Source organism: Prinia subflava, chromosome 4 (genome assembly GCF_021018805.1).
Source record: "Prinia subflava isolate CZ2003 ecotype Zambia chromosome 4, Cam_Psub_1.2, whole genome shotgun sequence".
Taxonomy (NCBI): domain Eukaryota; kingdom Metazoa; phylum Chordata; class Aves; order Passeriformes; family Cisticolidae; genus Prinia; species Prinia subflava.
In genome coordinates this window covers 49,617,063-49,644,857 of record NC_086250.1, presented here as the reverse complement: position 1 = coordinate 49,644,857, position 27,795 = coordinate 49,617,063, and the positions used below count along the sequence as shown (strand labels likewise).

Below are 27,795 nucleotides of genomic sequence, written 5' to 3'. Positions count from 1 at the left end.
TCTACAGGGAATAACAGGAACTTCAGCAGCTATGTATATCCATATATTGGTTTAAAGTTACAACTTCTGGTACTTTCTGTAACCTCTCTTTGGCATACTGTTGCCTGAGAAACCAGGGTAACATCACTGAGGAACTGGGGCTTTACTTAACTGTTCTTGGCCTTTTAGGATGGTGTGTTATTTCAGCTTGAAAAAGGAGCATTTTGGTCATCTGCTGGTCAGTGGAGCCCAGTTCTCACCAAGCCTTCTAACCCACCCGAATTTCAAAGTCATGTCCCATCCTTCCTTGTGCTGCTGCTCATCTAACACTCCACAAACAAGCCTGGAGAGCCAATATGCTCAAAACCAACTACCTGCAGGAGTGGTCAGGTTTTGGTTGGTTCTCTCACAACTGGGATGAGCACCAGTGCTGGGAACAGAGAAGGCAGGCACATCAACCAGGACGGCGGCGTCCATGGCAATCAGACTGTCCTTCGTCTCCATGTCTGATGCCAAGATCTCCCACTTCTCTACTGCTGGCTGCTGCTGTTTCGCATAGGTTTATAAGACTGCTTATTTCTCTGATGTCATAAAATCACTTATCTTGGTGTAACCTTTGCCAGTTGTTGCATTTTGGCTGGAAGAAAGTTTGGGGGGAAAAGTGCCTAGGAACAAAAGCACTTCCTGAACAGACAGAGCAGAAGCCGTACAGTGAGCCTGGCAGAAGCACAAAAGCTTTTCCTGGCACGTTTAAGTGAGCAAGGCTTCCCATTCCCCACAGCAGTCCTCAGCCTCCTCACCGAGAGCAGCCTTCTAGCATTGACTTTGCAGCAGAGGAAAGCTCTACTTGCTCTTTGAGTTTGTACTTCTCTGGCCCTTTGGTCAGCTCTCCTTTGTTTCAGAGTCCTTCTGCTTTCCAGAGTGCAGCTGCTGATCTGCCAGACAGGGACCACAATGAACCTCCCAAAACAGCCCGGGCTGGAAGAGCAGTTCCCAGACAATGCCCACTATAGCCCTCACAGCTTAGTACTGCTGCTAGGTTAAAAAGCCCTGGCATGAAGAAATGCAGCAGTACTGAGAACATCACCTGGGACTTTCATAGCACACATCTGCAGCCTTGTGACAGCACTGGAGCAAGCACCTGGACATAGGTGTGTCATTCCCTTTCTCACAGCTTCCTACTGAGTTCCTCTGGGTAGCTGAAGCACACACGGTGCATATTCTCAGACATGCATGAAATGGCTGTCTGAGCCTTCTTAGTCGCTTTACAGGCTCTAAACTGCATCCTGTCCCATTCTCTACCAATATACAGTCAGATGGGATGGAGCTGCATTCCCCTGACCTCTCCCAGCACTGGTAAGCCCCACTGACTGTGGCTGCTCCCACAGTTCAGTTTAATTTGTGCCTCTGTTGTCTCTCCTAGAGGCCTGCAACTGCAGTATTCCTAGTTAGACAAGGGATGCTTGCTGGTTATTTCTGCTAGGCTCTTCTCCCTGAGATGAGGGTGTTCTATTTGTGGGGACCATCTTGTCACTTGTTCAGAGGTCCACCACTTCTCTGCTTTGGTGCAGCCCTACAGCACCATTTCACCTTAAAAAAGACTTAATTCTCAATTTTTATCAAACCAGATTACTTCCTACAGAATGTGAAACGATTATGGTGAGCAGAGAAATCTTTCAGGTCAGCAGGAGTGGTGGCATGGGATGGAAAGCTGCCCCCCATGCACACAGCCCCCCCCGACCACTTTGGCAGCGCATCTGACAGTGGATCAGCCCAAAAGCATTGAAAATAAAGTGTCTCTGGCACATATGTTTCCTGTGGGGATTACAGAAAGCACATGTGACCACTGGAAAATAGTGACCATGACCCTATGGCAACTACCCTAACCTCCCACAGTGCCCTTGCATGGGCACTTCTTGGGGTTTTTGCTTTGCTGCTCTGTCCTTGCTCATCATGCACTGCCAGTGTCAGCAGCTGTCTGTGCATCGCCTGCTGCCTTATCCCCCTTTATGGGCTATTGTCACTGGCTGTTTGTCTTTCCCCGTAGCCAGGAGGTGATAAGCAGATGCCAGTTCCTACAAAGACTCTCAGACTATCTTTTACTGCCTCTCTAACTGCTGCTAAAAATGCAAAAAGAAAAAAAAAACAAGATTGCCGAAGGATAGTTGTTTTGACATTTAAAATATTTTGATACTGAGTGAGACTAAAGGCTCTGAAACAGTATTTCCTTCTGAGCATTTTTTGTGGCATTTTAATCAGAGCAGAGAGAAATAAAATCCTAAATACTAAGTGTAAACAGCAGGATTAAAAAAACTGTAATCTGCTCATTTCATGCTTTTTGGACAGCAGCAGCAGCAATGGCTTCTGTCATATTTCCAACATCCAAATAATGCTGACTCTTTTTTATTTTGTCTTATTTGACATTCTAGCCAGACAGAAACATTGACAATTAGTAGCACTATTATCATTTGACAGCCTGGAAATATGAAGAAGAGAGGAGGAGAGGGAAGACAAAAAACCTCTTAGCATTTTGATTGAAGTGATTTTGATACTCCCTTCTTTCTTTGAAAGCCAAGCCACTGTTCGTCCAGCAGTGGTGTGGGCAGGGCTGGTTACCCAGCACTGACCTGCACCTGGCAGCAGCAGGCAATGGGACAGCCTGTCCAGCCTGACAGGAACTCCCGGGCAGGAGGTTCAGTCCGAAGCACAGGCACAGGGCAGCTGGCCACCACACTGCCCTCCTCTTCATCTGGCCAGAAATTCAGGGAGAGGCTGACCACAGCCTCTGCTCAAATCAATGGCAAAGAGCCATATTCTGTTTAATCTCATTTTTAAAAGCAAGAAACGTTTCAAGACCTATCTGGGAAACAGGTAGTGGCTGTTAGGGAAGCTCCCACTGCCCTTTTCTAAATTTTGGGAACCATGGAAACAAAAGCAGCCACAGCTGCTGGAGCACAACCTCTGTGACTTTAGCCAATGCACCTCATAAACCAAGAAAGGACCACAAAAATGAACAATACTGAACAATCTCAGTGCGTACTGTTTCTGCAAGAGGGCATTTAGGGTATAGATTTTATCTCAAAGCTTGTACATGTGCATCTGCAGAAGCAGAGCCCATGGACACAGACACTGGGGCTCACAGATCTGTCAGGGTGAAATAGATGCAGCTACAACATTTGCCATCTCTGTTCATGCTCTGATGACCCAGAGCTGCAGACATGTTTACAACTGTGCATGAGAAATGCGTCCCTAAACAAAAGAAATCTAAAGGCAAATTTTGTTTTTCTGCTGCCTGACCTTGACTGGGTGTTGTGGCAGAGCAGGGGGGAGCTGCCAGAGCCTGGCCACAGGACCAATTAACCCTTTGGGAGCAAGGGGTTTGACAGCCAGGGAGGCATACCATGAGATATCCCAGTGCTCTTATCACTTCCTAGGAAGAGACGAGCCGCAGAACAGATCCCAGCCTAGATGTGTGGAGACATTACACCATGCTGGATGTGACAATGCTCTACAAAAGCCATTGTTTCATATCCAAATGAGACATGTTTTCAACAAACAGTATTGTTTTGTGCACAAAATACAGCGTGAATTGTTTTGTATTTTTCGGTCACCCAATAATCACTGGATCAGACTGGTCTCCACACAGCCACACTGTCACCAGCAACATTATTTATACATAAACCCTACAGCCTTCCTCCACAGCCAGATTTGCCAGGTAGGTAATTATTGTTCCCACTGAAGCAAAACTGGCTTGCTTTCAATGACATGCATCTGCACTGCTATTATACAGCAGACTGCCTCAGTTAAGATTTCCCAGCACAAAGATGAGGAAGAAAAAAATAAATAATCTTTTTATTTTGCATTTTTCACCTCATATTTAGAATTCCACCTAATTTAATTGCAGATTCTGCGGTCACAGGGGAGGGGGGAGATTGCAGAGAAGCCTTTTTCCCGGAAACAAAAATGAAGTAAATGAGATAGACATGACATAGCAGTCTTCTCCTGCTGGTTTAATCACTTTCTCCCAGCTCTCGCCCATCTAATACTGCAGCATTCTCAGTCCCCAAATGCACCATCTGAGTAGTGCATTCATTAGAGTGTTTGCAGCTCCTGATCACTGACAAATGCAATCTTATCCACTGACACATTCAAGCAAAACTGCCTTTCCCCCCCGATCTTCCATGGCCTGAATTCAGCAGCGCTGACAGCCCTACGCTGCCGTGCTGCTTGCACCGAGGATGCACCCACAGGCAGGAGGTGGATGCTGCCCCTCCAGCATCCTCCATCCCTTCACACACAGGCAAGGACCGCAGCTCTCAGCCAGCGACCTACGGCTAAGAGAATGCGAGTGTGGCACGTACAGCAAGGATAAAACAAGCCCTGTTCTCAACAGAAAAAGCACGTAAATGGGATGCATTTACTTACATGACGATTCAGTGCCAAACATGGCTCGCCCCAGATGCTGCTACTTTAAAAAGGAAAGAAGAAAGGAGAGTGGAAGACGGAGGGAGTGTATGAGAGAAGGGATGAGACTGCTACACAGCAGGGGTCATGAAGCCAGACAATGCAGTCCAGGCTATCCAAGCTGCCAGATTCTTCTCTCTCCTCCTCTCCTCTGCTCTGCTCAACACCGCAGACAGCTTCTCCTGCGACCGCAGCGAAGGTCCTTCCTTCAGGAAGCAAAATGCAGGAGCTGCTGTTTAAAATCCGAGCGATAAGGGCGGGCCGGGTCCGTTCCGCGATAGCGGCAGGCAGCAGGAGGTATCAGGCAGCCGATACCGCAGTCCCAGCCCCTGCTCGGTCAGACAATAGCGGAGCTCATGCACACACGGGATGACGTCAGGACACCGCACAGACTGACTGCTGCTAGCCCAGAGGCTCGCACGGGCTCGGACAGAGCGCGGCCATTCTCATGGGAACTCCTTTGTCACAAAACGCAGAGGACAAAGAGCCAGACATCTATTTCCCTCCGTGATGCTAAAGCTCCCACCCAGGACTGTAATGCTAGAAGGGAAATATCTGCCTCGAATTCATGCTCCTTTGCTCAGCTGCACAAGATGCAAAGTGTCTCTCTGCAAGCAGGATAAATTTCAGGGACAAATATCCTAGTAAATGACACTTATAGCATTTTCAGTAAAGAATAACCCCGAATTTCTATCACTAACTCTCTTAATTATTATTTTTCACAAAGAAATACTTAACTCCTGGGCCAGTCTACACTCCAGACCTAATTTTCACATCAAAGTGTCAACCAACTGTCTCATTTACTTAAATTTATTATCAGAATACACTGTAACAATGCTCTAACCACAATAAATAAGTCACACGTCTAAATAAAAATAAAAACCCAAAGCACACTGAATTCAATGATAAAAAGGCAACCTAGCAACCAAAGAAATACTGACCTTAATTTTTCTTTATTCTTCAAAACCAACTATATCTAGTGTGCATCTGCAAGTGCATTTTTTTTAGAGCAGTGAGCTAATTTTTTTCCTGACATTTAGTAATTGAGAAACGTTCAAACACAGAAACAAAGCCCTAAGCTCACTCCTTCAATCCTCTCACAGACAAAAGGAACTGCCTTTTTCCAAAAAGAAAAAGAAATTCTTTTCTTTGAGGGAAAAAGAAGTAGGAAGCCGATGGCTGGAAGCTACCAGACATTGGGGGCCATCTGCAGAGCGGCTGTCCAGAGGGGGCAAACCCAAGAACGTTTCTGCAAAGTCTCACTGAACACGTACATGCAGTTCCCAAGATGTCAGACACTGAAAAGCAGTGGTGGTGGATGAGGAGAAAGGAGATAAATGCAGGTCCATTAAGGGAAGCACTTGAAGGCAAACAACCACTCGTACTCCCATTTCTCAGTTTTTGTGGGTGAACCATTCCCAAATGCTCCTGCTGCTCTGCATGTCAGGGGGGTTTGTGCTGTTTGCAGAACACCCAATGCCACCATGAGCAGCAGGCTGGAAAAACAAGTATTTCTCAAAGCTGGCAGCACCTGCCACCTGAGGAGCTCAGCATGCTGAAATCATGAGGGAACCGGGGAGTGTTGGCTGGGAACACTGCAGCCTGAAGGACAGACTGGAAAGCAACACACGGGGTTCAGAGCCACAGCAGTTCTCTGCAGGCCAGACCCTCTGGTCCTGGGGATGGGGACATGGTCCCAAGCTCACAGAGTGTGTATGCCCACAAACTTCCTTATGGACCACCAACAGCCCTGTGCTGGGAGACAGGAAAGAGTGCAAGAGGCTGTGCAGAGCCTGATCTTGTGCTTCCCACAGCAGCGAGGGGCACCTACAAGGCACGCCAAGCTACTTTCCTGGAAACATCTGTTGGCACAAGATGCTCTTCAGCTGTTTCCCTGCTTTCCATTCCACACATTGAACAGTCACTTTGTGTTCTGTGCACACCATAAGAACAGTCAGGGCCACCAAGCTCATGGTAACATTTACCTGTATTTCATTGCTGGAAGAAAGTCATGAGAGAGGCCATATCCTGTGTGAGACATCTCCCAACACACTTTCTAACAGGCAGACTTTAGTCTCCGTCAGCGGACAGGACATCAGTGCTCATAATCATAGTGACTCCAGTCAACCCACAGATGTCTTAAATTAACCAGTCCTTAAATCTGTACTTAAGCACCTGAATAAACAGCCTGGCTGTTCAGTTGTCCTTATTTTTGCAATCACATGCAGGAGTGCACAACACCAAGAAGCCACGTTCAAATTGGTTTTGACCATGACAGTGGCACAGATTCTCTGACAAGGACTGTAGCTTTGCTCTTCTCAGTATTGAATTAGTTATTTTGACTTTTTGGAGCAGTTTGCACCTCCTTCAGTCAAAACAGGTTGATAAGAAGCTTCATTGCATCATACAAACTAAGTTCTGGCTGGATTTTCCAGCAACTGCACTTTCCAGCAACTGAGGCAAGTTCACAAAAGAAATGTGTCTATTACATATCTGTAGGCCTCCAAGCATCTTTAAACACAGGTCTCTGGAACAAAATCCCAACTGCACTCATGCAAAGGCTGAAGAATAAGTTCTGCTCTGACGAGCAGATCTGACCTTCCCACAGAAGAAGAGACAAAACCTCAGGGCTTTTCCAACGACATCCTTGAAAGTGTCAGAGCCCAGGCGCTCTGCCAAGTTCTCATTACACTGACGCATATAGGTAGCTGAAAAGCCCAAACAACCCATGCGGTATCTCTGGAAGGATTTCATAATAATCTATTCCATTAGTCCTAGGCTTGGCAGGTCAGTATGTTGCCTTGTGGGAAAGGTGACCCACTACAGGCCACTGAAGGGCTTTCTCCAAAATTCTTTCAGATTTACCTAGAACACTTTGTCAAATGACTTTGAGAGTGTTAAAATCTGTTTCTGACCTACTGCTCATTTAAGACAATAAACTTTCCGTTTGCTAGCAGAATTACTGATTTCTGTTTCCAAGGCTGAATGCTGCTATTGGTTTATTCTGTAAAGAAGGGTCAACAAATGGTTTTTCTCTTATGCAGCAGTGAAGATAACATAATTAGTGTACAGAAAATGTCAAAGGAAATATCCAGCCAGCATTTCTGTGATTTGCTTACAATGTGCACAAGACATTGTTCAAGTATTAGATTAATTTACAATGTACTTATATACATCCCGCCACAAACCAGCATGAAATATTTAAATCAGCACCAATGTACGCTATGCAGAGTTGTCTCCTGTACATTCACATTTCCCAGAGAAAGGAATGTGCTTCTCAACCACTGACACTCTTCGAGCAGATATTCTTTATTCCTTACTTTATCACTGAAGAAAAATAATATTCATATTTTACTTTATTTTGTAAGGACACGTGTCTAAGCCCTAAAGCACAGTTTGAGTTTTAATAATGCAGTTGGATAATGAAACATTAATTTTTTTATACAGATGTAAATTTCTGCTTTGAAGTAATTTCTTTCTATAAAAGCAGTGCAAGCAGGAAATCTGAGCTACCAACAGAGGCAGCTTTGTACACGTGCCTTACGCTGATCCATTAAAGCATAGATCTTTATTCTCTCTTGTCACTAGAAAAACATTTCATTTTGCATTTAATCTCTTCACCTGCTTTATAGAAGCAGGAAATTAGTCCATCCCACCCGTGAGGTTCTCCTGTCCTACTGCCCTGAGTAGCTCACCTCGACAAAGGAATTCTCACCTGTGTCCTCCCTAGGGCAAGGGAACAGGTCCCACACCTTCAAGTCTCAAGAGGGGAAGTACAGGATAATCTCAATAAGCCTCAAAGGTAGGTAAGAATTTTTATTACATAAGTTAAACCTGCCTTTCCTTACAAAGGTCCCTTGTTCTGTAAGCTTTTTAATGCCTGAAAACTGATTTTTTTTAAGACATTGAAAAATTTATTCCATTTAACATGCTATTGGAAACCTTTGAGTGACTCTGCAATGAATCCACACCATTCAGCAACCTCCAAAAGGAATTTATTTTGCCTGTAGTAATATTAGTTAGCTCCCTCCTAAAAACGCAGTGAGATCCCCAGCAACCCACACTGTGACAGCCTCCAGCTTTTGTAGGTATTGTCAGTTCTGGCAACAGCTGCCACACTGATTATTCATTAACATGGTATCCACAAAATACTGCAAGGTAGTTCTTTATGCTCCAGAAAAAATTAAATCAAACAGCAGCACGCATTACAGAACTACAGCTCTTTGGCTTTATAATTTCCTCAACTTTGCTGACCCTAATTATCTTTAACAAACATTTCTGGTGAAAAAGTTGACATCATGATTACACCAGTGTAACTCAGTGTGGTGCAAAAAATTCAGCTTCTCATCTCACATGGGCACGTATTTAAGGTACAAACAATCCCTCAAGCAACCAAAACAAATACCTTGCACTGATGCTGTACCATCAAGTCCCCAGGGCAGAGGTGTTTTCCAATAGCTCCATCACTAAATGAAGCCAGTGTCCCAGAAATGGCAACTTTGGAGCTGTGGCAACAGGGAGAGGGACTGTGGCCAGCTGGGATGGAGAACAGCCTTGAGAAGCCCTTCCCAGCAGGAAGGTTGGCAGCAGGGCACAGGTCCAGTGGGGTGTGCCAGCTTGGACTAGAGAGCATTCAGAGCCAAGAAAGGTATGTCCCACTGGAATGAAATACCTCAAGTGCTCCATTGGTGCAAATGCCAGCAAGTTCCACACAGAGCTGTGCTGGACAAGCAGGAGCAGCTCAGGGAGTAAGGAAGGCTGACACAGGACCACACCAGGCACCGCGACAGGGAGACAAAGGGACTGGCTGGCCAGACACTGGGAAATATCTTTGAACATCTGAGCTGTCTGAAGTCCGCGGTGTTCTCCTCATAGCCTGGTCTTATCCCATCTTGTTTGAGGTTTTCCACCCGCATTCTCTCTTCGCAACATACCGTTCCTTGTTATGTAGGCACAGAAAGGAAGGAGACTGCTGGCAGAAAAGAAGTTAAGATCTTTGTCCTGTTCAACATAGACAAAGGATTTTATACCACTGATCCACAGACTGCAGAGATTTTTTTTTCTTTTTTTTATTATTTGTTCTTGTGCTGAGTTTTAAAATATTTCTGTGCAGTCCACATTGCATTTATGCAACCCCATTTCATGTAAAAATTCTTTTTCTTCACCAATTTTAGGTAATTAATGCCTAGAAAAATTAAGCTTTATGAGTAAACATATACATTATACACACACAAATAACAAGGCAGACTGAAGAACAAGTACTTTTTACCACCAAAAAATCCTTTTTATGTCTGCATTGGTCCTTACTTGAGAGATGAAGTTCAAAAGACAGACTGCTTTTCAGGAAAGAGATACAATGAACCCTAATAATCAATTATTACATTATTGTCATGCCTTTCATCATGTCTTTAGCAAAGATCTTAGCTTCACCAGAGCCCTGTAGTGAAGCTGTAAGCTATTCACCAGGGGCAGCAAGAGGCAGCTCCCAGCACGTGCTCAGCCATTAAAAGAGGAAGTTCTGTGTGTTTTGTCTCTCTCAGGCCATCCAGCCATCTGAGGCACATCTAATGGACATGAAGTTCCAGCAGATATGAAATGGTAGAGTATTACATGGAAAACGGTATGTAAAGGATATAAAATATTCATATACACATACATGCAATAAAAAAGAAAAAAGAAAATATATTAGCCCATTTTAAGCACTTAATTCTAGAGAACAACTGAGATTGTGGATCATGGGTAAGTGTCTAGCTAGATTTCTTTGCATATCTGGCACCTAGTATCAGGGAGTAACAGAGAATGGTATTCCCATTCCCTGCAGCAGAGGATGCAGAACAAATCATCAAATTTCAACAAGTTCCCTTACATCATTCAGTGTGATACTGGTAAAAAAGGCAAAAATTATTTTGTAAGTGGCAGAGTACAGCTCATCTTCTGTATAATACTGTCAAAAGATTAGGATGGTGATTCACCTCTTTCTTGTTTCAGTTTGATTGGTTTGGTTTTCAGTTTGGTTGGTTTCCCTTTAAACACAGAACTCTTTACCCACAAATATCTAAGACAGTTACCAACGCAGTGTGACAATCTACTCCCAGTGTGCAAATGACGTATCAAACCCAAATTAAATATGTTATTTTTCCAATAACATCAAACCCCATGGCTCGTCAGAGCATGTGTAATGTTAAATTCTGAAAGCAGTTTGGGTCCCAAATGCATGCAACTGTGTGATGAAATGGGGCCACTGCTGTATCTGCAACACCTTCCAACACACACTACCTTTCAGTATGATCCAAAGAGAACTTAGAAACAAAGGAAGCAAATAAATCTTCAGTGTCATTTGTTAAATTAATTTAAATCACCAGCTATTTAGACGGCTTTAAAAGAATAAAATATTAGAAGAAAAACAAGGTGTTTATTTTCTACACTGAGAAAGATACTTGAAATATTTTGAGGTGTTTTGATTTTTCATTTGTATCCCAATTTCCGGACATTTCCAAGGATCTATGCGACAGGCCTGCACATTAGGTAGATATGGAAGTTTCTAATGTCAGAGTGACCAGAGGTGGATAACAAATTAAAAAAGGGTATTATAAATGAACTGTCATGATTTTTATGTCACTCTGAGGGATCAAAAATTAAGATTAAGGCCAACTCATAATAAACCACTTGCAAACTGGAATAAGAGAGAACATGTGTGCCCAATATAAACACAAATATCCAATTTATATATATATATATAAATGAGTCAGAGAGACTTAGAGGAGTAGCAAGCATTTCCAACATTGCATTAAAATCTGCACTAACAATGTCTGACCTAATGTCAAATCTTCATGATTAGCAGAAAGTTTGATTGTTGAGACAGAAAGATCAAATTTAGATTACTTCTCAGCCTGAGAAAATACAGTATGGACATTCAAGCTGACATTACAAATAGCCATGATTTCACCACAAATACAGGAAAAAATGAAAGCCTACAAGGGAATACGCACAAAACAAGGTACTCACGTCCCTGTTGGATGGCTGAGTGCTCTGTTAAGCATACTCCCTAGCACACATAAAGGAATCCATAATACAGCCATGGGAAAAAATTCAATTGTGAGTTTTATTTCTGTTTTCCTATTTGGATACTCCTGTGCATCACAGTGAATGAGCTGATACTGCAGCCATACATATAACACAATTGCAGAGTCAGTGGGGAAACCAAGTCCACTGGAAGCTGTTTGACTAGATGCACTGCGCATTTAAGCATTTCAGTTTTCCAAGATACAGCATTTTGGTGGTGTCCCAGTCCCTCACTCTGGGGGTTCCACTCTTCTTCCATTCAGTGCCAGCCCCAGGCTGGAGATCTAGAATTCTTTTCTTGGAATAAAAAAGATTAATCACAAAACTAGTAAATGCTTGGATAGCTTGATTATCACAGCTTTTCTCAACAAAGACCTGCTTCTGTGAGTCAGTGAAACACCCAAAGCAAGAGGCCCTCCTGACCCTGCACTGTGATCGGTGTTGTGTTGCAGCAGCACTCACGTCCATCCATCAGGCTCCCACTGCAGGCTCCAGCCACAAAGCCTGGGCACAGCACCCTCATTTGCTGAACACTCAACACCAGAGGAATAAAACCCCTCCTGGGAAAGCAACATTCTACAAGTTATAAAAAAGAATTATGTGGATAAGTGCTAGCCTGAGGAACAAATGTATGGCAAAGAAAAAGCCCCAGCAATGCACTTAAGGATTGTATCACCAGCTTTTAGGAGAAAACTTGACAACTTGACAGGCACCCTGGGAAAGCTCTCCTGAACAAAGCACTGGAGAAACTGTTAGGCTTTTAGTCATGGTAATAGAAACCTTATGTAGACAATTAGAGGAAAACAGGATTGGAAAGGGTGGTGGTATCTGCCCTCCTCATTACAGTGAACTGTACCAGCAGCCTCTTCACCTGGCACCAGGCACACAGGAAAAATGTAGACTCCCAAGTCTAACTCCAAGTGGAAACTCATCTTAGGACACAGAGCAGACCTTTACTAGGAGCTCACAGCTGGCTCACAGGGTTCCTCTCACAGCACATCACGGTGCTGCCAAAGCACAACAAAGCATCAGTAACCACAGCCTATTCCTTCTGCCTGGGGATGGTCAGTGAATGAACACCATGGAGAAAAATGACTCAAGACAGGCAAGACAGTAAGTGGCATTGGCAACTTAATGACAACTACCTGATCAGACATTACAATAGTCAAGTTTCTCAGAATTCTGGTACTAATAGTGGGCCTGTCTCTGAGCAGACCACAGTACCAGGGTGCTGGTATCACCTTTTCTGGCCTCTCCCCTGGCGTGGTGGAACCCTCAGAGCTGCTGTATTTCACAGCATAACAGGAGAGAGGAGACATGGAGGTTACAGCTTCCAGTCTCCACAACATTCATCCCAAGAAAGTCCTGGTCAGCACCATTAGAGAGCACTCATTTTCTAAATTAGTTTTGTTCTCAGCTCAGCAGTTGTCAACTTCACCAGTGCCCATTTCTCTCCACCGACTACAGAGAGGGCACACACAGAGTAATGTTTGAGCAGCTCAGGCACAGACATCTAAACAGAAGCACCTCCTGTGTGTCTGGGAGTTTTAGGAGAATCACTAGAAAATTAGCTATGCTAATGTCAGGGGCCCCATAATTCAAGGAAAAAAATGTAGATCCCTGCACTCCAAACCTGCTTTAAGCTGTGGCCTCTTCTATGGGTGTTCCCTCTGAACAGGTCCCAGACTGATCAGGTCATCTAAAGAGCAGCTGTTCAGCTGAGAGAGAGACACCCTTTCACCCCTGCAGCTGCAGAGATCTCCATTACACCAGAGATCTCCTGACACTTCAAAGCACTGTGACACTTCCTTCAAGGCCATGAAAGATTCAAGGGCTTGTGTCCAGTACCAGGTGGCACACTGAGTTTATCACCTTGTCAGCCCAGGCAGGAAGGTCATGCTGAGCACAGTCTGCAGATACAAGAAGCTGATAAAATCAGCAGGCATCACTCCACCAGAGTGAGTCTTCCCTGCCCTCTGAGACATGCTACCTCCTAACAAATTTAAGCATGGGCACACATTCTTTCTTCAAGTAGGAGTGTCTGTGGCCCTTCCTACATACCTGATTTGTTTACTTAATGCCACCTAATCATTTACAAACCAGGCTGAAGAGCTTCACCTTGCAGCAAAGCAGGGGCATACGGCTCTGCTAAGCCTGCAGGGCAGGGAGATTGCCTCCAAACATCTGTCCTTGATGCTTCCTGAAACCCACCAGCCTTTAGATGGCCACTAGCTCTGCTTAGTGCTTGTTGTCAGTGTTATTTAGCCACTTGAGCCTCTGGCTCTGTTTACACTATAGCAAGTACTGTTTGATACCACTCATCCTTCGCAGAAGATGGTTTGGTGATTGGCCAAAGCACAAACTCAAGCACAAGGACTGGCTCGCCCCCTGTGTTCAGTGGGTTAAGGCTGCCCCTGTGGGCACCACAAGGGCAGAGGCCTGTGAGTCCCTTAAACTGCAGTCAAACAGCACGAGAATAACATATTGTGAAAATCTTTTTAAACAAAACTTCTCAAGAAAATGTACTCCAAAATAAAACACAGACTATTGTGTATTTACCTCACATAAAACAACACACTGGAAACAGTACACCGGATGAATGCAGTCCAGTGTGGCACCTTCTCTGACCTCAACCTTCATATCTCCTTATAAACTGATACAAACAAGATTAACAGGCTTCATTACTTTTGTTGCTAACGATGCTTTTGACTGAAGTTGATACAACACACAACAGAAAGGGAAAAGCAAAGGGTTAGTTACTTGAGTAAGAAAAGGCTGTGTATTATCAAGTGTCCAGCCAGACACACAGATTCCCCTAGCATGGGAATCAGGTCCCAGTGGGAAGTACCACTGTGTTTTAATCATGTGTTTAACATGTCCCTTATTCCAGCGATCTTCCTCATCCCTGTGCAGAGAGAATTAAGACTCTTCTGGAACACCGGGGTTTTTTTAATGAAATAATTAATTCTTATCACTGCAATTATTTTTATACAATATAGTCTATGAAAAGAAATAGTCCACTTGGTTCTACTTTATTCCTGCACTACAGATGGAACTGAAAGCAATACATGTATGAATTTGTATTTCACCAGGAAGCTAATCCTTTGCATACTTTCCATTGTCATTTACTATCTTGAATTAATATCAGTTTAAACACAGTTAGTTAGATAACTGTCACTCAAAGAAACGCCAAAGACTTTTATTTTCCTGTGACATAACATTAAATATTTTAAAAGCCTCCTTGCTGAAACGTCCCTTACGTGTCTTTTGGCAAGGGCCCACCCTGGCTCAGGCAGTGGGCAGACACAATGCTGCGTGTTCACTGTGGAAGCCAGAAAGGACCTGGAATGTCTTACTGCAATAGCCAGTCACAGTTCAGCTCTGCTGCAAAGTGCACCAGAATTACGTGCACTGCTACAGAGCCAGATGTCTCCAGGGCAGGAGCTCTCTAAAGGGGTAATTTCTGGCTAGGAAGTTAGCAAGCTGCAGTTAAAGCACTTTTTTAATCTTAAAATCTTTTAAATTTTTCCTGGGTTTTATTGCTACTAAAATTTAAACCAGAGTGCTTCACTAGTTTAGAACAGACAACTACTGTGTTTTCAGCAGCAAACAAAAAGCAAAACCAGACCAAGCAAAAGCCTACAGGATGAGATGACAACCCTCTTGCAAAACGCTATGGTGAAGCAACCCTCTGAAGATGGTTCAAATAAAGCAATACAGTCACATTCATGGAACTTTATTCAAGCTAAAATCCAAGTTGGATGAAATGGGTATAGCAAGGTAGCTAATTGTTGTACCTACCTGGCCACAGACACGTTCAAATCCCAGCCCTCCACCCAGACCTGCTCCTAACTTGCCCCATGCTTCCTAACCCAGAGCTCTGAGGCACCAGTGTTCACCCCTCCCCTTGGAGAGTACCCAGCCTTTCCCAACACACAGCCAATTCCTTCCTCAAGCCCACAGAAAAATCTCCCCTCTTGTCTGCTTTGCTCCATATCTGTGTTGAGCCTCTGCAAAGTCACCCTCCAGCAGCACAGACTGCAAGGGCGTCCAAGTCCCCGTCCCATCAGGAGCAGCTGGGCTGGGTTATGTATGGTCACATCCACCTGGGTTTTGAATGTCTCCAAGGATGGGGACTCCACAGCCTCCCTGGCAACCTGCTCTGGGGTCTGAACAGTCTAAGAGCAAAGAAATGCTGTATCAGGTTTGGACAAAATTTCTTGTGTGTGAGCACCTGCCTGCTGCCTCTTGTTCTACCACTGCCCCCCCCTGGAAATCCAATCTGTGTATCCAAGTCCATCTCAAAGACTGCAGCCCCTCCTGGCTCAGAATACACCATTCCTTTTGATCTCTCCATCAAAATACCCTTCTGTCTAAACCAGAGATTCCTTGGATCCCTTACTGAAATAAATTATGCACACTGTTGTATCCCTGGATGAAAACAAGGATACGAACAACAATGTGCATAATTTATTTCAATAACGGTACTTAAAACAGATGGATATATAACTGGATTCTTTTTGTCTTTCTTTTTCCTAAAATCTGAATATCAAATTTTCTAATTTTCTGCAGGTCTTTGGAATTAACCTCAAACTGAAACTCAGCCTTAAGAGCTGAATGTTTTTCAGGCTTCTATAATTTGTCCAAGACTATTCACGTCAGAAAAGTATTCTGTCCATCACCGCATTTGAGGCAAAAGGACATATAATAAAGTCAGCAAGTTTATATAATAATATTAACAATAATCATAATAAACATATAATATGTATGCTCTATATTAGATATATTATAACATATAATAATAAAAGGAGCAGGAAACCTCGATCTAAAAGCACAACATTGTGCCTTCTCCTAATGCAGAGCTACTGAAGCAAAAATACACATCTCTGTGAGGAACATTCTACAGTGAAAACTTTAACCAACAATTACTGACTTTTGCCAAATTAAGACTGAAATAATGCTTAGATTGAACTAGTTTTAAGAGTGCACAATAAATAGATTTTAATCCATTAATAAGCACTAGCTGTAAGCCATAGGAAGTGTCTTTCCTTTCCCCCTTTTAGCATCTTTTAAAAATATATGAATTGCATTAGTTACAGGACAGTTTTGCAGATCTAATAGTATAGAAGTAACACTTTCAACTGCAGTCTAAGGAAAAAAACCCACTCAGTGATGGCATGACTAAATATTTCCATGTCATCAAGCCCAATGAAACAGATTGTGTCAAGGAGTTCTGAAGTTTCTGAAGAAAAACGAAGATCATAAGAACCTATGATTTTCCAAACCAAGAACTTTTCCATAATGTACTTTGGGATATTGCACAGTAAATGCGATAGATAATAGTTCAGAAACAAATAATGGTTTATATGGTTTTTTTAAGCTACAGTACTTTTTACTGTTTCTTGAAAATAATCAGACAACGGTTTAAATTGGATATTTACCTTTGTTGTGAAACAACTTGAGTTTCTGAATTCCCTTGATTTAAGGCACTATTGACCACAGAGAAAATATGATCTTAATTACACTTTTGCTATTTTCTTCCAATTGACAGATGAAATAACATGCTGTTGGCAATGAACAAAACTTTTAATCCTCTTAAGATGCAGCATCTAGCTCAGGGTGAATACTAAAACCTCGCCTGTTTTAATTTTCTTTCACAATCAGACAGATCTAGACTTCTGACAATACTGTGGCATCATTTTGTTGCTTCTGCAGCAACAAAATGTATTTTTGTATATCTCCCCATCAAAATTTCACTACACCATGCCTTTAGAAGCTCTACAGAGCTGTTTTATGATCCCCCTCAGTTGCATGCACTGCTGTCTAGCCTTCAGCTGCCACGTGCTCATGAATGGAGCCCAGGCTCCCCAAACCCACCTCCTGGCACTCACTCTCCTGAGCAGCCTGTGGGCAATCAGGTCTGGAATGGACTTGGCTAAACAGAATATGGGGAAGAGTATACAGCAAGGCTGCCCCACACAGCAAACTGCTCAAACCTCTACTGACCCTCAGCCATCTCTGCCACCTTTACACACCTGCGGGGTCAGAGGGTTCCCACTACCCGGGATGTTCTTACTGCAGCAAATGTTGTGGTCATGAGCAAACACAGCCTTGGGTCAGCTTTGTATTCCTACATACCAGGCCACTATGTTGGAGCTAACAGAACTAACATACTGTTCTCCAACCAGGCAGATTCCAGCTTTTGGATAAAACAGTCTTGACACTAACAGAGTGTATGCATAAGCTATTTTTGAAAAGACAGTACAGTTCTTATGGTAAATATAAACCATCCTTTTTCCTTTCAATGATGGTTGAAGTAATTTCTCAATGAAGCTTGAAAAAAATTATCTGGATTTAAAGGTGCTGCTTAAATGTAAAACTGAATACTGCATCTTAAATGACAGCTGCTGGTCTCAAAGCACAAAGGTAGTTAAGGGAAATGAAGCACAGTCCCACAAAGGTGGATCTGGTGCAGCCTCTGAATTCCCACTGCTGACGGAGAATAGGCATCTCAACAGGCATCTTTCACACATTCTATTTTGTTCTTTTGTTTGTTTGCTTGTTTATTTGTTGGATAGAGTTTACTGTCTTCAAGATGCCAGCAGGACCTTAGGAAGGCTTCTGTCCCTTTGAAGTTTCACTACTTCCTCCTGTACTCAAACCATTTCTCTTTCCACTTCCATCCCACAGCTCTCAAGCTGCCTTTCTGTAACTTGCATAACTGATAAGGAAGTGCTGACAGCAGTGTGCAGTGAGCTTCCCAGTGCACCCCCCACCTCCAGACCCTTCCTCTAGGGAACAGTTTCCCAAGAGTTCCAGTACAGTTTCCATTTAAAAGTTTCAGACCCTGCCAGAAGGGTCTGTGCTCTCTACACAGTACTTAGATGTGTTTCTGCAGTAGTAAATGTTAGCTCTCCCTTGTGGCACGGCCCTACCTCTTACACAAGCATGACCAAAGCCTTACACAAGTCTCTTCCTCTCTGTACTCCTATTCCTCACTTCTTGTCCAGACACAGTCTCCTTCTAAGACAAGGAAACAGTGACCACTTGAGGAATGGAGGGACAAGCATCCACCCAGCTGGGGTCCAGAGATCCTCATCAGTCACCATCACTCATTCTACCTCCCAAAAATGCTCATCATGAGCCTCCTTGACGCCTTGGAGCCCACCGTCACCATCCCAGGATGAACCTGTCTATCTAGTTTTTTCAAATCTCTGATTTTGCCTTCACAGAGAGCTAAACCAAGTATCCATACCTTGTTCTTATCAAAACCCAGGGGGTCTTCACAGGACCCAATGGACAGCAAAGGTCTTGCCTGAGAAATAACAGGCTGATGAAAGTACTGTGCAAGTACTGTCTGTAAGACTGTCTAGTGCCATTACAGCAGTGCAATACAGGGCCCTTTCCAGCAAATACTGAAGAACCCAAAGTAACACTGCTGTATTGCTGTGTGGCAGCAATCCACACAGCAGACTGGGTTCATTTCCCAGGTCAGCAAAGGTTTTCCCTGCTATGGGGATGTACTTGGATTTGCAACACCATTTTGTCTAAAATCTTCATGAGACTGCAGTGGAGAGCTTCAGGGAGTAGGCTCTGCTGAAAAGCCAGAGACCTGGCAATCAAAGTGCACTGCAGAGAACAGACAGAGTCAGGGTGGACTGAGGTGTGGGCACAGAAGACTGTCAAGAGATGGCAGAAGGTTAACAGAGTAATATGGCAGGGAGCATCAGCCACCCCTCTGCCTGAGACACATCCTGTGACCAAGGAGAGCATCAACAACAAACCTCCTCTGAACCAGCATGGCTCTCAGAGGAATTTTCCCATAGTAAAGGTCACATTCATTGCTCTGTGTCAGGAACAATATTGCATTTGTAACGTCCCTGGGATTCCACCAGATGGAAGAACACATTCAACCTCAACACAAACAAAGCCTGAGAAGTGGCTAAAATGGTGAGGAGCAATGCTCCTTTGGCTGCACTACAGCACGGCACATTTTATACGTGTTAACCATGTGGCCAGCACAGTGACATGAACTCAAATGAAGAACCGACACGAAACCTTAATAAACCTGAAAAAGGACAGAAACTCCCAAGCATCAGATAAAAACAAGTGTCTGACACTCATGGATGTACATGACCAAAACAAAATTTAAAAAAGAGAAAATAAATAAACATAAGAAAAAGGAGAAAAAAGAAACACTGAAGAAGAACTTGAAGTGCTTTCTTTACCTCTACAATCTCACAGATCTGTCTTTGGGAAGGGAATATGGTGATGGCCATGCAGACAATACTGCAAATGTCACTGCTTAAAAAAAATAAACAAACATTTTCAAATATTTTTAAGGGGTTTTTTTTTTAAGTTTCCCAAACATGTGGCAAAGCTTGTGTCCTCTTAAGAACTAGACTATTTTTCTTATCTGTGATAGTCACTGTTACTTTTCTTCCTACATATTTTTCAAGTCATCTTTCTCAATATTCATATGAGTACAAGATTTTACAGACACTCTTGGGTTTTTTTCAGTCTGGGACCACTCACTGTCTTCTCACAATCTTTACAGCAGGAAAGCTGTAGCCTGCAGAGAGGAAAGCATAAATTACACTCCGACAGGTTTATAAGACTAATTCTAATAAATTCCTCTCAGTAGTGTCCTATTCACTGTCTCCCTAGAAGAGCAAGGAGGGATTCTTCTGCTGGCAGCATTTTCAACTGCATCAACATATTTCACAAAAGTGCATGAACTTCAGCAACACTTTGCCAAGGAAGCCCACACAGGCTCACAAACCAGGAGGCATCAGGAGGACCCCTCAGAGCCCCAGTAGGGCATTAGCCTGGGCTAAGACAGACCAGAGGCTGCACCCTATCTCATGACCAGGTGCACTCAATCCACCTTTTTTTATGTCAGATCACTGCAGGTCAGGCCTTGATCAATGCTTCTGCCCCTACAAGACACTGCTGTCGCCAGTTCAACTGACCAGGAGCCAGGCAAGGCACAGACCATGGATGTGAACCAGAGGTCCATGCCCCAGGATGCTGCCACCAGCACCCGCAAACCAGCCCAGCCTAACTCACTTCCCAAAGGCACCTTGTGTTTTCTTGCATCGTTTCATACTGTTTTGTTTGAGTATTCAGAAAATCCAAAGCACAGCTTAAAGATCTTTTCATTCTTTGTTTCACTCTATCTACTGCCACTAGATTTTTATTGAGGAAAAAAAATCTGCAGACAGAAATTACAGCCTTGAAAGCAGCAGTATCCAATGGTATCAAAACCAGCCACGCCATGTGCATACATTTTGCTTTCAGTCATCCTTTCACGATTGTTAATTGCCCCATTATTACTGTTAAAAAAAATTCACGTCTTACCTACATGTATTTATTTGAATATTGGTTCATCTCTGTCATTGAAATGCTTAGAAACTCAAGCACATTTTTCAAGTAATTTAGGAACTTCTTTATTTAAGTGCCATTGGCTTTTCTTAAAACATCACTTCTGAAAATAGGATTTAGAGGCATGATGATATAGAAGGAAATTGAGAACATTTTCATTTTGGAGACATCAACCAGTCCAACACTGACCCACATGCACATCGTTTGTCACCAGTCTTTTATTCAAGATAATTCAAGAGAATGCTGCAGAGAACAGAGAGGTCTTGTGTTCATGCCTGTTTAAATCACACAAACCATGAAAGTCTGGGATTAAAACCAGAGGCTGAAGGATGATGTCAAAACGCTAGAAGCTTTAAGTACTAAAGCATCTCCTGCAACACTCACAAGAGTTTCTTCCTGTGTTACATTTGACATGGAACATACCAATTACAGCCTTTTACCCTTAGACAAACTCAATTCTCTGTATCACAACTTGAATACACAAAATCAATAAGACTCAAATGAGCAACATTAAAAAAAAAAAGTTAAATGAAAATGAGAATTGATCTGGTGATGGAGTTCTTGCCATTCTATCTGTTGATTCTCCTTTTCTGACTATATTGAGAGTTGCATTGACTTTCAGAAATATGAATAAAGTCTTTTAAGCTTTTCCCTTACGCAAGGCATGCAGCTGGACTTCTTTGGTCTCCACAAAATGCCTGTACCCAATAGCTCTGCTCTTTTCCTTTTCAGCACAAGTAGAGAGTATCTAACCCCACCCCCAATGTTTGTTGTGAAATTGGAACATGCCCAACATTTTTTCCTCAGCAGACAATTTATTTTTAAATCCATGGATAAGAATGTAGCATAATATATTTTAAAACAGATGTTCTTAGTCATCATTTCCATAATATTTCAACCCCTTCACGGGAAGTATTATTCACAACACCAACAGAATAAAAACCAATGAGTTTCTATTAGCAAGTGTCCACAGGTCTTAATTTCAAATTTCAACAATAGTAAAAAACTGCCGTAATAGAAACTTAGATAAAGACTTATTCTTTGCATTAGCACTAGTCAACAGCTGGAGATCTGTCTGAAAGGTACACCCTATTTCAGTGGGACATAATTTATCAACTACTGAAATGAATGGTTAAATTATGTTGTCCATGTTAGGACCATGACAGACCTAGGTCTTCAAATAAGTAAAGTTTAATATTTATTAGGAGGTAATATAGGTCTAAAACTAAATTGCCTTCCTGAAACAAATTCTCATTCATGGCAACTGGCCTGTTATCATAAAGAAGGTTTTTTAATCTCAGATGAGGAGTGGTAGGTCTCCTATACCATCATTTTCTGTTCTTAAAAGCACATTAAACATGCACAGAAAATGACATTAAATGACTGGTGCTTCTAATTTGTTCTCTTTTTTCCACATACCACTGACAAATAAGATATATTTTGTATCAGTGGGAAGGGAGAATATATGTCAGCTCTGAAGTGTCTGGTTCAAATTGTAAGGTTTTGCAAATTAAGTTTTTATAAATGCCAAGGCCATTGACCTACACCATGAATCTGGGCAGGCAATTTCAGTCATCAACAGGAAATATTCCTTGGTTCTCTGACTATTGCATTACAATTTGGTACAAAAGGGGTCCTGCCATATAATATAAAAGCAGATTGAAATCTTCATTACACTTAAGGATTTTGTAGGAAATGAGATACTGTATTGACTAAATGTATCTTACTGTGCACAGTAGGATAAATAAGTGCAAGGAAACTGAGGAAAAAAAGTTCCAAATTACTGCAAATAAAGTTTCAATTAATTGCTGCATTTCTTTAGTTAAAGGATTAGTTTCTTTCATTTAGTTGAATTATTACTTTGACTTTGCTTAATGTCATGACTTTTTTTAATGTTCTTTCTACTAAACAAACTTGGAATAGGCTGTATGTGAAATGTTGCTATTTTTCCTAGAAAATTATTCCAAAAGACACACAGCTTAGGCAGAAACCACAAATTCATGACCAAACACCAACACATATTTTTAATTCAAGATGCTATTGACATCACTGTGAGCAGGTCAGACCATTCAGACAAAAATGTAACAGGATAATGCCCTATGGAATTTAGACTAAGTGGCAGTCAAAACATAAAACTGTCTGACCTGTAATAAGCATTCTCTCTATACCCCATTAAGAGGTTAAAGGCAGTTATAAGCACAGTGTTTTCTTAAATTTGCTTAACAGAGGCAACATAGGCCGAATCATGGAGCGTGTCTGCATCATGGCTTAGAAATGGTATTCTCCAATTTAGTACTCCAGCTAAAACCAAGCTGCCTCTTACTCCCCTCACCTTCAGTTGGAAGAACTAAAGGCACAGATCATGGTTTGAAATAAAAAAAAAAAAAACAATTACTGGGAACAGCAATGGGAGTATTAAACAACAGTAACAGCAACAATATTAGTAACAAAAAGTATAAGACAAAGAAAAATTTTACACCTCCACACCTTTTCTGGACAGAAAGTAACTCCTTCTCTCCTAAAGAACGACAGAGTTCCTTTCTCCTGCCCCTAGCACTCTCATAAGGTGGTGCTCAACAACATTTGGGCCTGGCCATGCCCCATTTCAACTACTGCAAAAAATTAATCCTGTTCCTGGCCAGAACCAGAAGAGTCTGATGTTCAAAAGTACCACTTTTGTTGTCCTGCTAACACCGTGGTTTACTGAGTGGAAAGAACAGGATTAGAAAACACAGCACACGTGACAGTATTTGCAACAAAGAGGATCCATGCCTTTGGGTAGACCTTACACATCCACAGACCAGAGCCTGTTTGAGTACCTGCTGAGAGAAGGACATTCATCTCCATGGCCACAGAGCTCCCAAGGACACCTACATTCCATGGCAGTATTAAATAGATATTAAATAAGAAAAACAAATCTACCTCCACAGTTACTTTTGCAATTAGATTCATTCAGAAAACCTATCTGTCAACACTGATGAACAAGCTCTCATCTCATATTCCTGCCAGAGTCCAGTGGTTTCAGACCCAGAGCTAAAAATCAAGTCTCCTGCAGCCCTGTGTATTTAAGGCAAATGTCTCCCAGAGGAGCATGGATGCACCACCAACCTACTTGTACTTACATGAGGTAATCTATCCAAAGGAACTGGCTAAACAGAACAATGTTCCTACTCACAAATATCCTACCTTGAAAAACAACATAAATCAAACACACCCTACAAGTTGGACCTCATCCCATCCTAGAGCCTTGGGTTCACCCAAAACCCCAAATCTCAGCAGTCCTCTTGCCTCTTGTCGTTTTTGTCTTTTAGGATGAAAGATCTAATTTGTATGGGATCTCCTATTTCTCTTATGGTTCATACAATTCATAGAGCAGAAATCCAGCTTGGCTCATAAGCGTGGCTGGTTTCCACCTAACTGCACAAGGAGACTAAGTTCTAAAGTCATGGGTCTCACTGGTAGAAAACAACTGCTGGCTTGACCTGCCAGAAAATCTCTGGCCCTGGCTGTCCACAAAGTATCACATCTGTGCTGAGACAGAAATGTTGTGAACCAGAACACCACTTACAACTATCAATTGTTTTCATAGGGCAGATGGAATTCATAACTTCATAGGGGGATATATCACACATGAACTTCATAGGGGGATATATCACACAGGAAGCTAAAACCTCCTGAGATCCTCACTTATTTGCAAACAACAAAAAAGTTACAGTGATTCCTTAGGTTTCTGTTTCTGTTTGATGCTGAAGATTAAAAACTGTAAGATCAAGCACAGAAAGAAAGAAAACAAATATCTGGTAAAAACCTGTTAATCTTAAATAAAGCCCTATGTATTAATTTGAGATAGAGAAGCAGGATTTTTCAAACACACCTATTGTTCAAAATCTCTTTCAAGAATATGGACTCTTCTGAGTCTATAAAAGAAGTAGCAAATATTGCATACTTCTTTTATGGCTTTAGAGAAAATGTGTAATGGTAAAATTCATCAAATGTTTGCATCATACAAATTAGTCAAACCACAACACACAGTCAAGACATTGCCATGGGTGAAACATTTCTGTGTATGACTTCACAACATTAAACCTTAAATATCCACAATTATTTGTCATTTCCCAAACTGTAAAACACTTTGGTACCTTGTTTGTAAGGATTTTTCAAGGAGTCCACCACTTTGCCCTGGGCAGAGACCCCTTCCACTAAACCATGTTGCTCTAAAGCCCATCCAACATTGCCTTGAACACTTACAGGGAGGGGGAATCCACAGCTTCTCTGGGCAGCCTTGGTCCAGTACCTCCCACACTCACAGTAAAAATGTCATCCTTACATTCAATCTAAACTTGCCATCTTTCAATTTAAAACCACAACCCCTTCTTCGGTCACTACAGGCCCTGGGAAAAAGTCTGTCCCCATCCTTCTTATAAGCCCTCTTCATGAGGTCCCCCTGGAGACTTCTCCAGATTGAACAACCTCAGCCCTTTCAGCCTTTCCTCACAGGACAGGTGTTTTGGCCCCAGAATGAGACATGAGAAGTGACACCCAAATCCATCATGTTTATCGGCCAGACACTGCCAGGAGTTTCATTTCCATCTCACAGATGTTAAAACTCATGTAACATGCACACAAGCACAGATGACACATGGTACACAGAGGAAAGCAAACAGGCTCTTGGAAGGCAAAGATACAGCCCAGAACATCAAACCACTGGTTTGCTTCTGTTTAGCTACATCAGTAACTTCAGCTCAATGACCTTCCTGTCTGCCACATGCTATCTCCTAATTTCATAAATCTTGACAAAACCACATGAAAAGAAGCAAGATTCTCAAGCAATTTAAGTAACCTGTACAGATACTTGAGTCCATGGAAGTAAATACATTCTGACAGATAAAAAAGCAATGACCAGATTTAGGTTTTTTGCCTGGAAATCTCTCCTTCATAGTTCAAATAACCACCTAGCTACTCATCAAACTCTGTAGCCTTTGCCTAAGAAGTCTGAGCAAGGAAGACATCCTCAGACGCTGCTTTCAATGATTTGAAATTACAGATTCATAGAATATCTTCAGTTGCCCATGGGAAGCCCAAGGATCATCGAAGTCCAGTTCCTGAACTCCTCAAACTGTCTTTGCAACAGCCCATTGTCATCCTCAAGTGTCTGCCAGCTTGGCCTTGGTCTCCTTGTGACAGTGATGTTGGGTTACCTCTTTTGCTTGTCCCAGAGGACACCAATACCTATTCATATCCAGCTTTTAGTGCTCCTAGGTTGCTGAATGAGCTTCAGACAGCAGGGCTTGCCACCTTCCACTACCTACAGACCTCCAAGAGAACCTCCAAAGCCTGACAAACTAAATCTGACAGGATTTTTAGTATATAATGTTTTACATTAGCTAGAGGAGCTATAGAATTAAAGCGTCTGGTCAGTCAAAGCCCTTCTGTTTCCATTTACGGTTAAGAATGCAAAAACTTGATGGTAATTTCTTTCCCAAACTCTCTTCAGCCTGTTCCAATTTTGGGACATAATTCAGTCTAGTCAAAAATATTTTAAACAATGTGGTTTATTTATAATCAGAAAAGGCATCTTAGTAATCATCAAAATTACTAGAAGTTACTAAATTTAAAACACAACGACTGCATTTTCTTCTCTCCTCATACAGAGTAACAGACAGAGCACAAAATCTAAGCACTGCTGTACACAATTCAACAGAATTCTCTCCCTCCATGAACAGCTGCAGCAGAGCCAGGAAAAGAAATCTCTTTAGGTTCGTTAACCAACCAAAATGTGATATTAGGAATGGCAAGGAATATGAAATAAGTAATCCATTTTATGCATCATAGTTCACTTATACCTTATGAGTACTATCACCTATCCAAAAACATGACTATGGAGGGAGATGTAGCCATGTTAATACAAATGTAAGATTAAAAAATCAGTATTGCCTATGCCACATAAGAGTTGAAAGAGAAAGGAAGTGTCTGCAGAATAAAGCAGCAGAACTGCAAAAAAGCAGCCATTCAACAAGATAAGGGACAAACTGAGAACTGTTCAAGAAGACAGATAATCACTAAACACATAATTTACTTGCAGCAGTCAGGATGGTAAGATGCTATTGAAGTCAAAAACTATGAAAACTCAAAACTGGAATTATGGTAAGACTATCCATAAGAGTATAAGAAGGCAAACCAAGTATCAAACTCACATGAGAAAATTAACTAGAATGAAGGAGGGGCAGATCACAACTGTCACCTGCTCACTGAAAGTTATTTTCCATTGTTTCCTGAATCTGCATCTGGTATTACCTATTCTGAAGAAAAAAATACACAACCCCCCTGAAAAACAGGAATCTGCCCACAACTTTCCTCAAGCAACACTAGAAAAGCTGAGTGACTTCACCACAGAGGTTTCTATGTTCTGTGTATTTTCTGGAGCACAGTCTGATTGCACTCACAAATCTTTCTACACTGCTCAGAAATATCAAGAACACAGAAAAACCCCTTGGTTTACAGCATGGTGGTTTGACCCTGGCTGATGCCAGGCACCCACCAAGCCTGCTGAATCACTCCCCTTCCCAGGACAGAGAAAATAAAGGGTTCAGGAGTTAAGGACTGGGAGAGATCACTCACCAAATACCATCACAGACAAAAAAGACTCAACTTGGGGATATTAACTGAATTTATTACAACCAAAATCAGAGCAGGATAATAAGAAGTAAAATAAATCTTAAAAACACCTTCCCCCCACCCCTCGCTCCTTCCCTGCTCTACCTCCTGCCCAGAGCAGCACAGGCAGACATGGAATGGAGGTTAAGGTCAATTCATTACCTGTTGTCTCTGCCACCATTTATGGAGGAGTCGTTCCCCTGCTCTAGTGTGGGGGCCCTGCCAAGGGCAACAGTCCTCCCCAAACTGCTC

At 42.3% G+C, this 27,795-nt stretch overlaps 1 protein-coding gene across 3 annotated transcripts in view; it reads right to left on the bottom strand.

Moving 5' to 3' along the window:
* Positions 1 to 27,795, bottom strand: part of ST7 (suppression of tumorigenicity 7) — a 142,003-nt gene that overhangs the window by 99,228 nt on the left and 14,980 nt on the right. Inside the window, exon 1 of one of the 3 annotated variants that reach the window (XM_063396721.1) lies at positions 4,405 to 4,781. The exons of the other annotated variants lie outside the window; for them this stretch is intronic. Within the exon in view, the coding sequence (XP_063252791.1) occupies positions 4,405 to 4,426 (22 nt within the window). The 5' untranslated portion in view covers positions 4,427 to 4,781. Of the gene's footprint in view, positions 1 to 4,404; positions 4,782 to 27,795 lie in introns of those variants that run through there. 3 annotated transcript variants of the gene reach the window in all.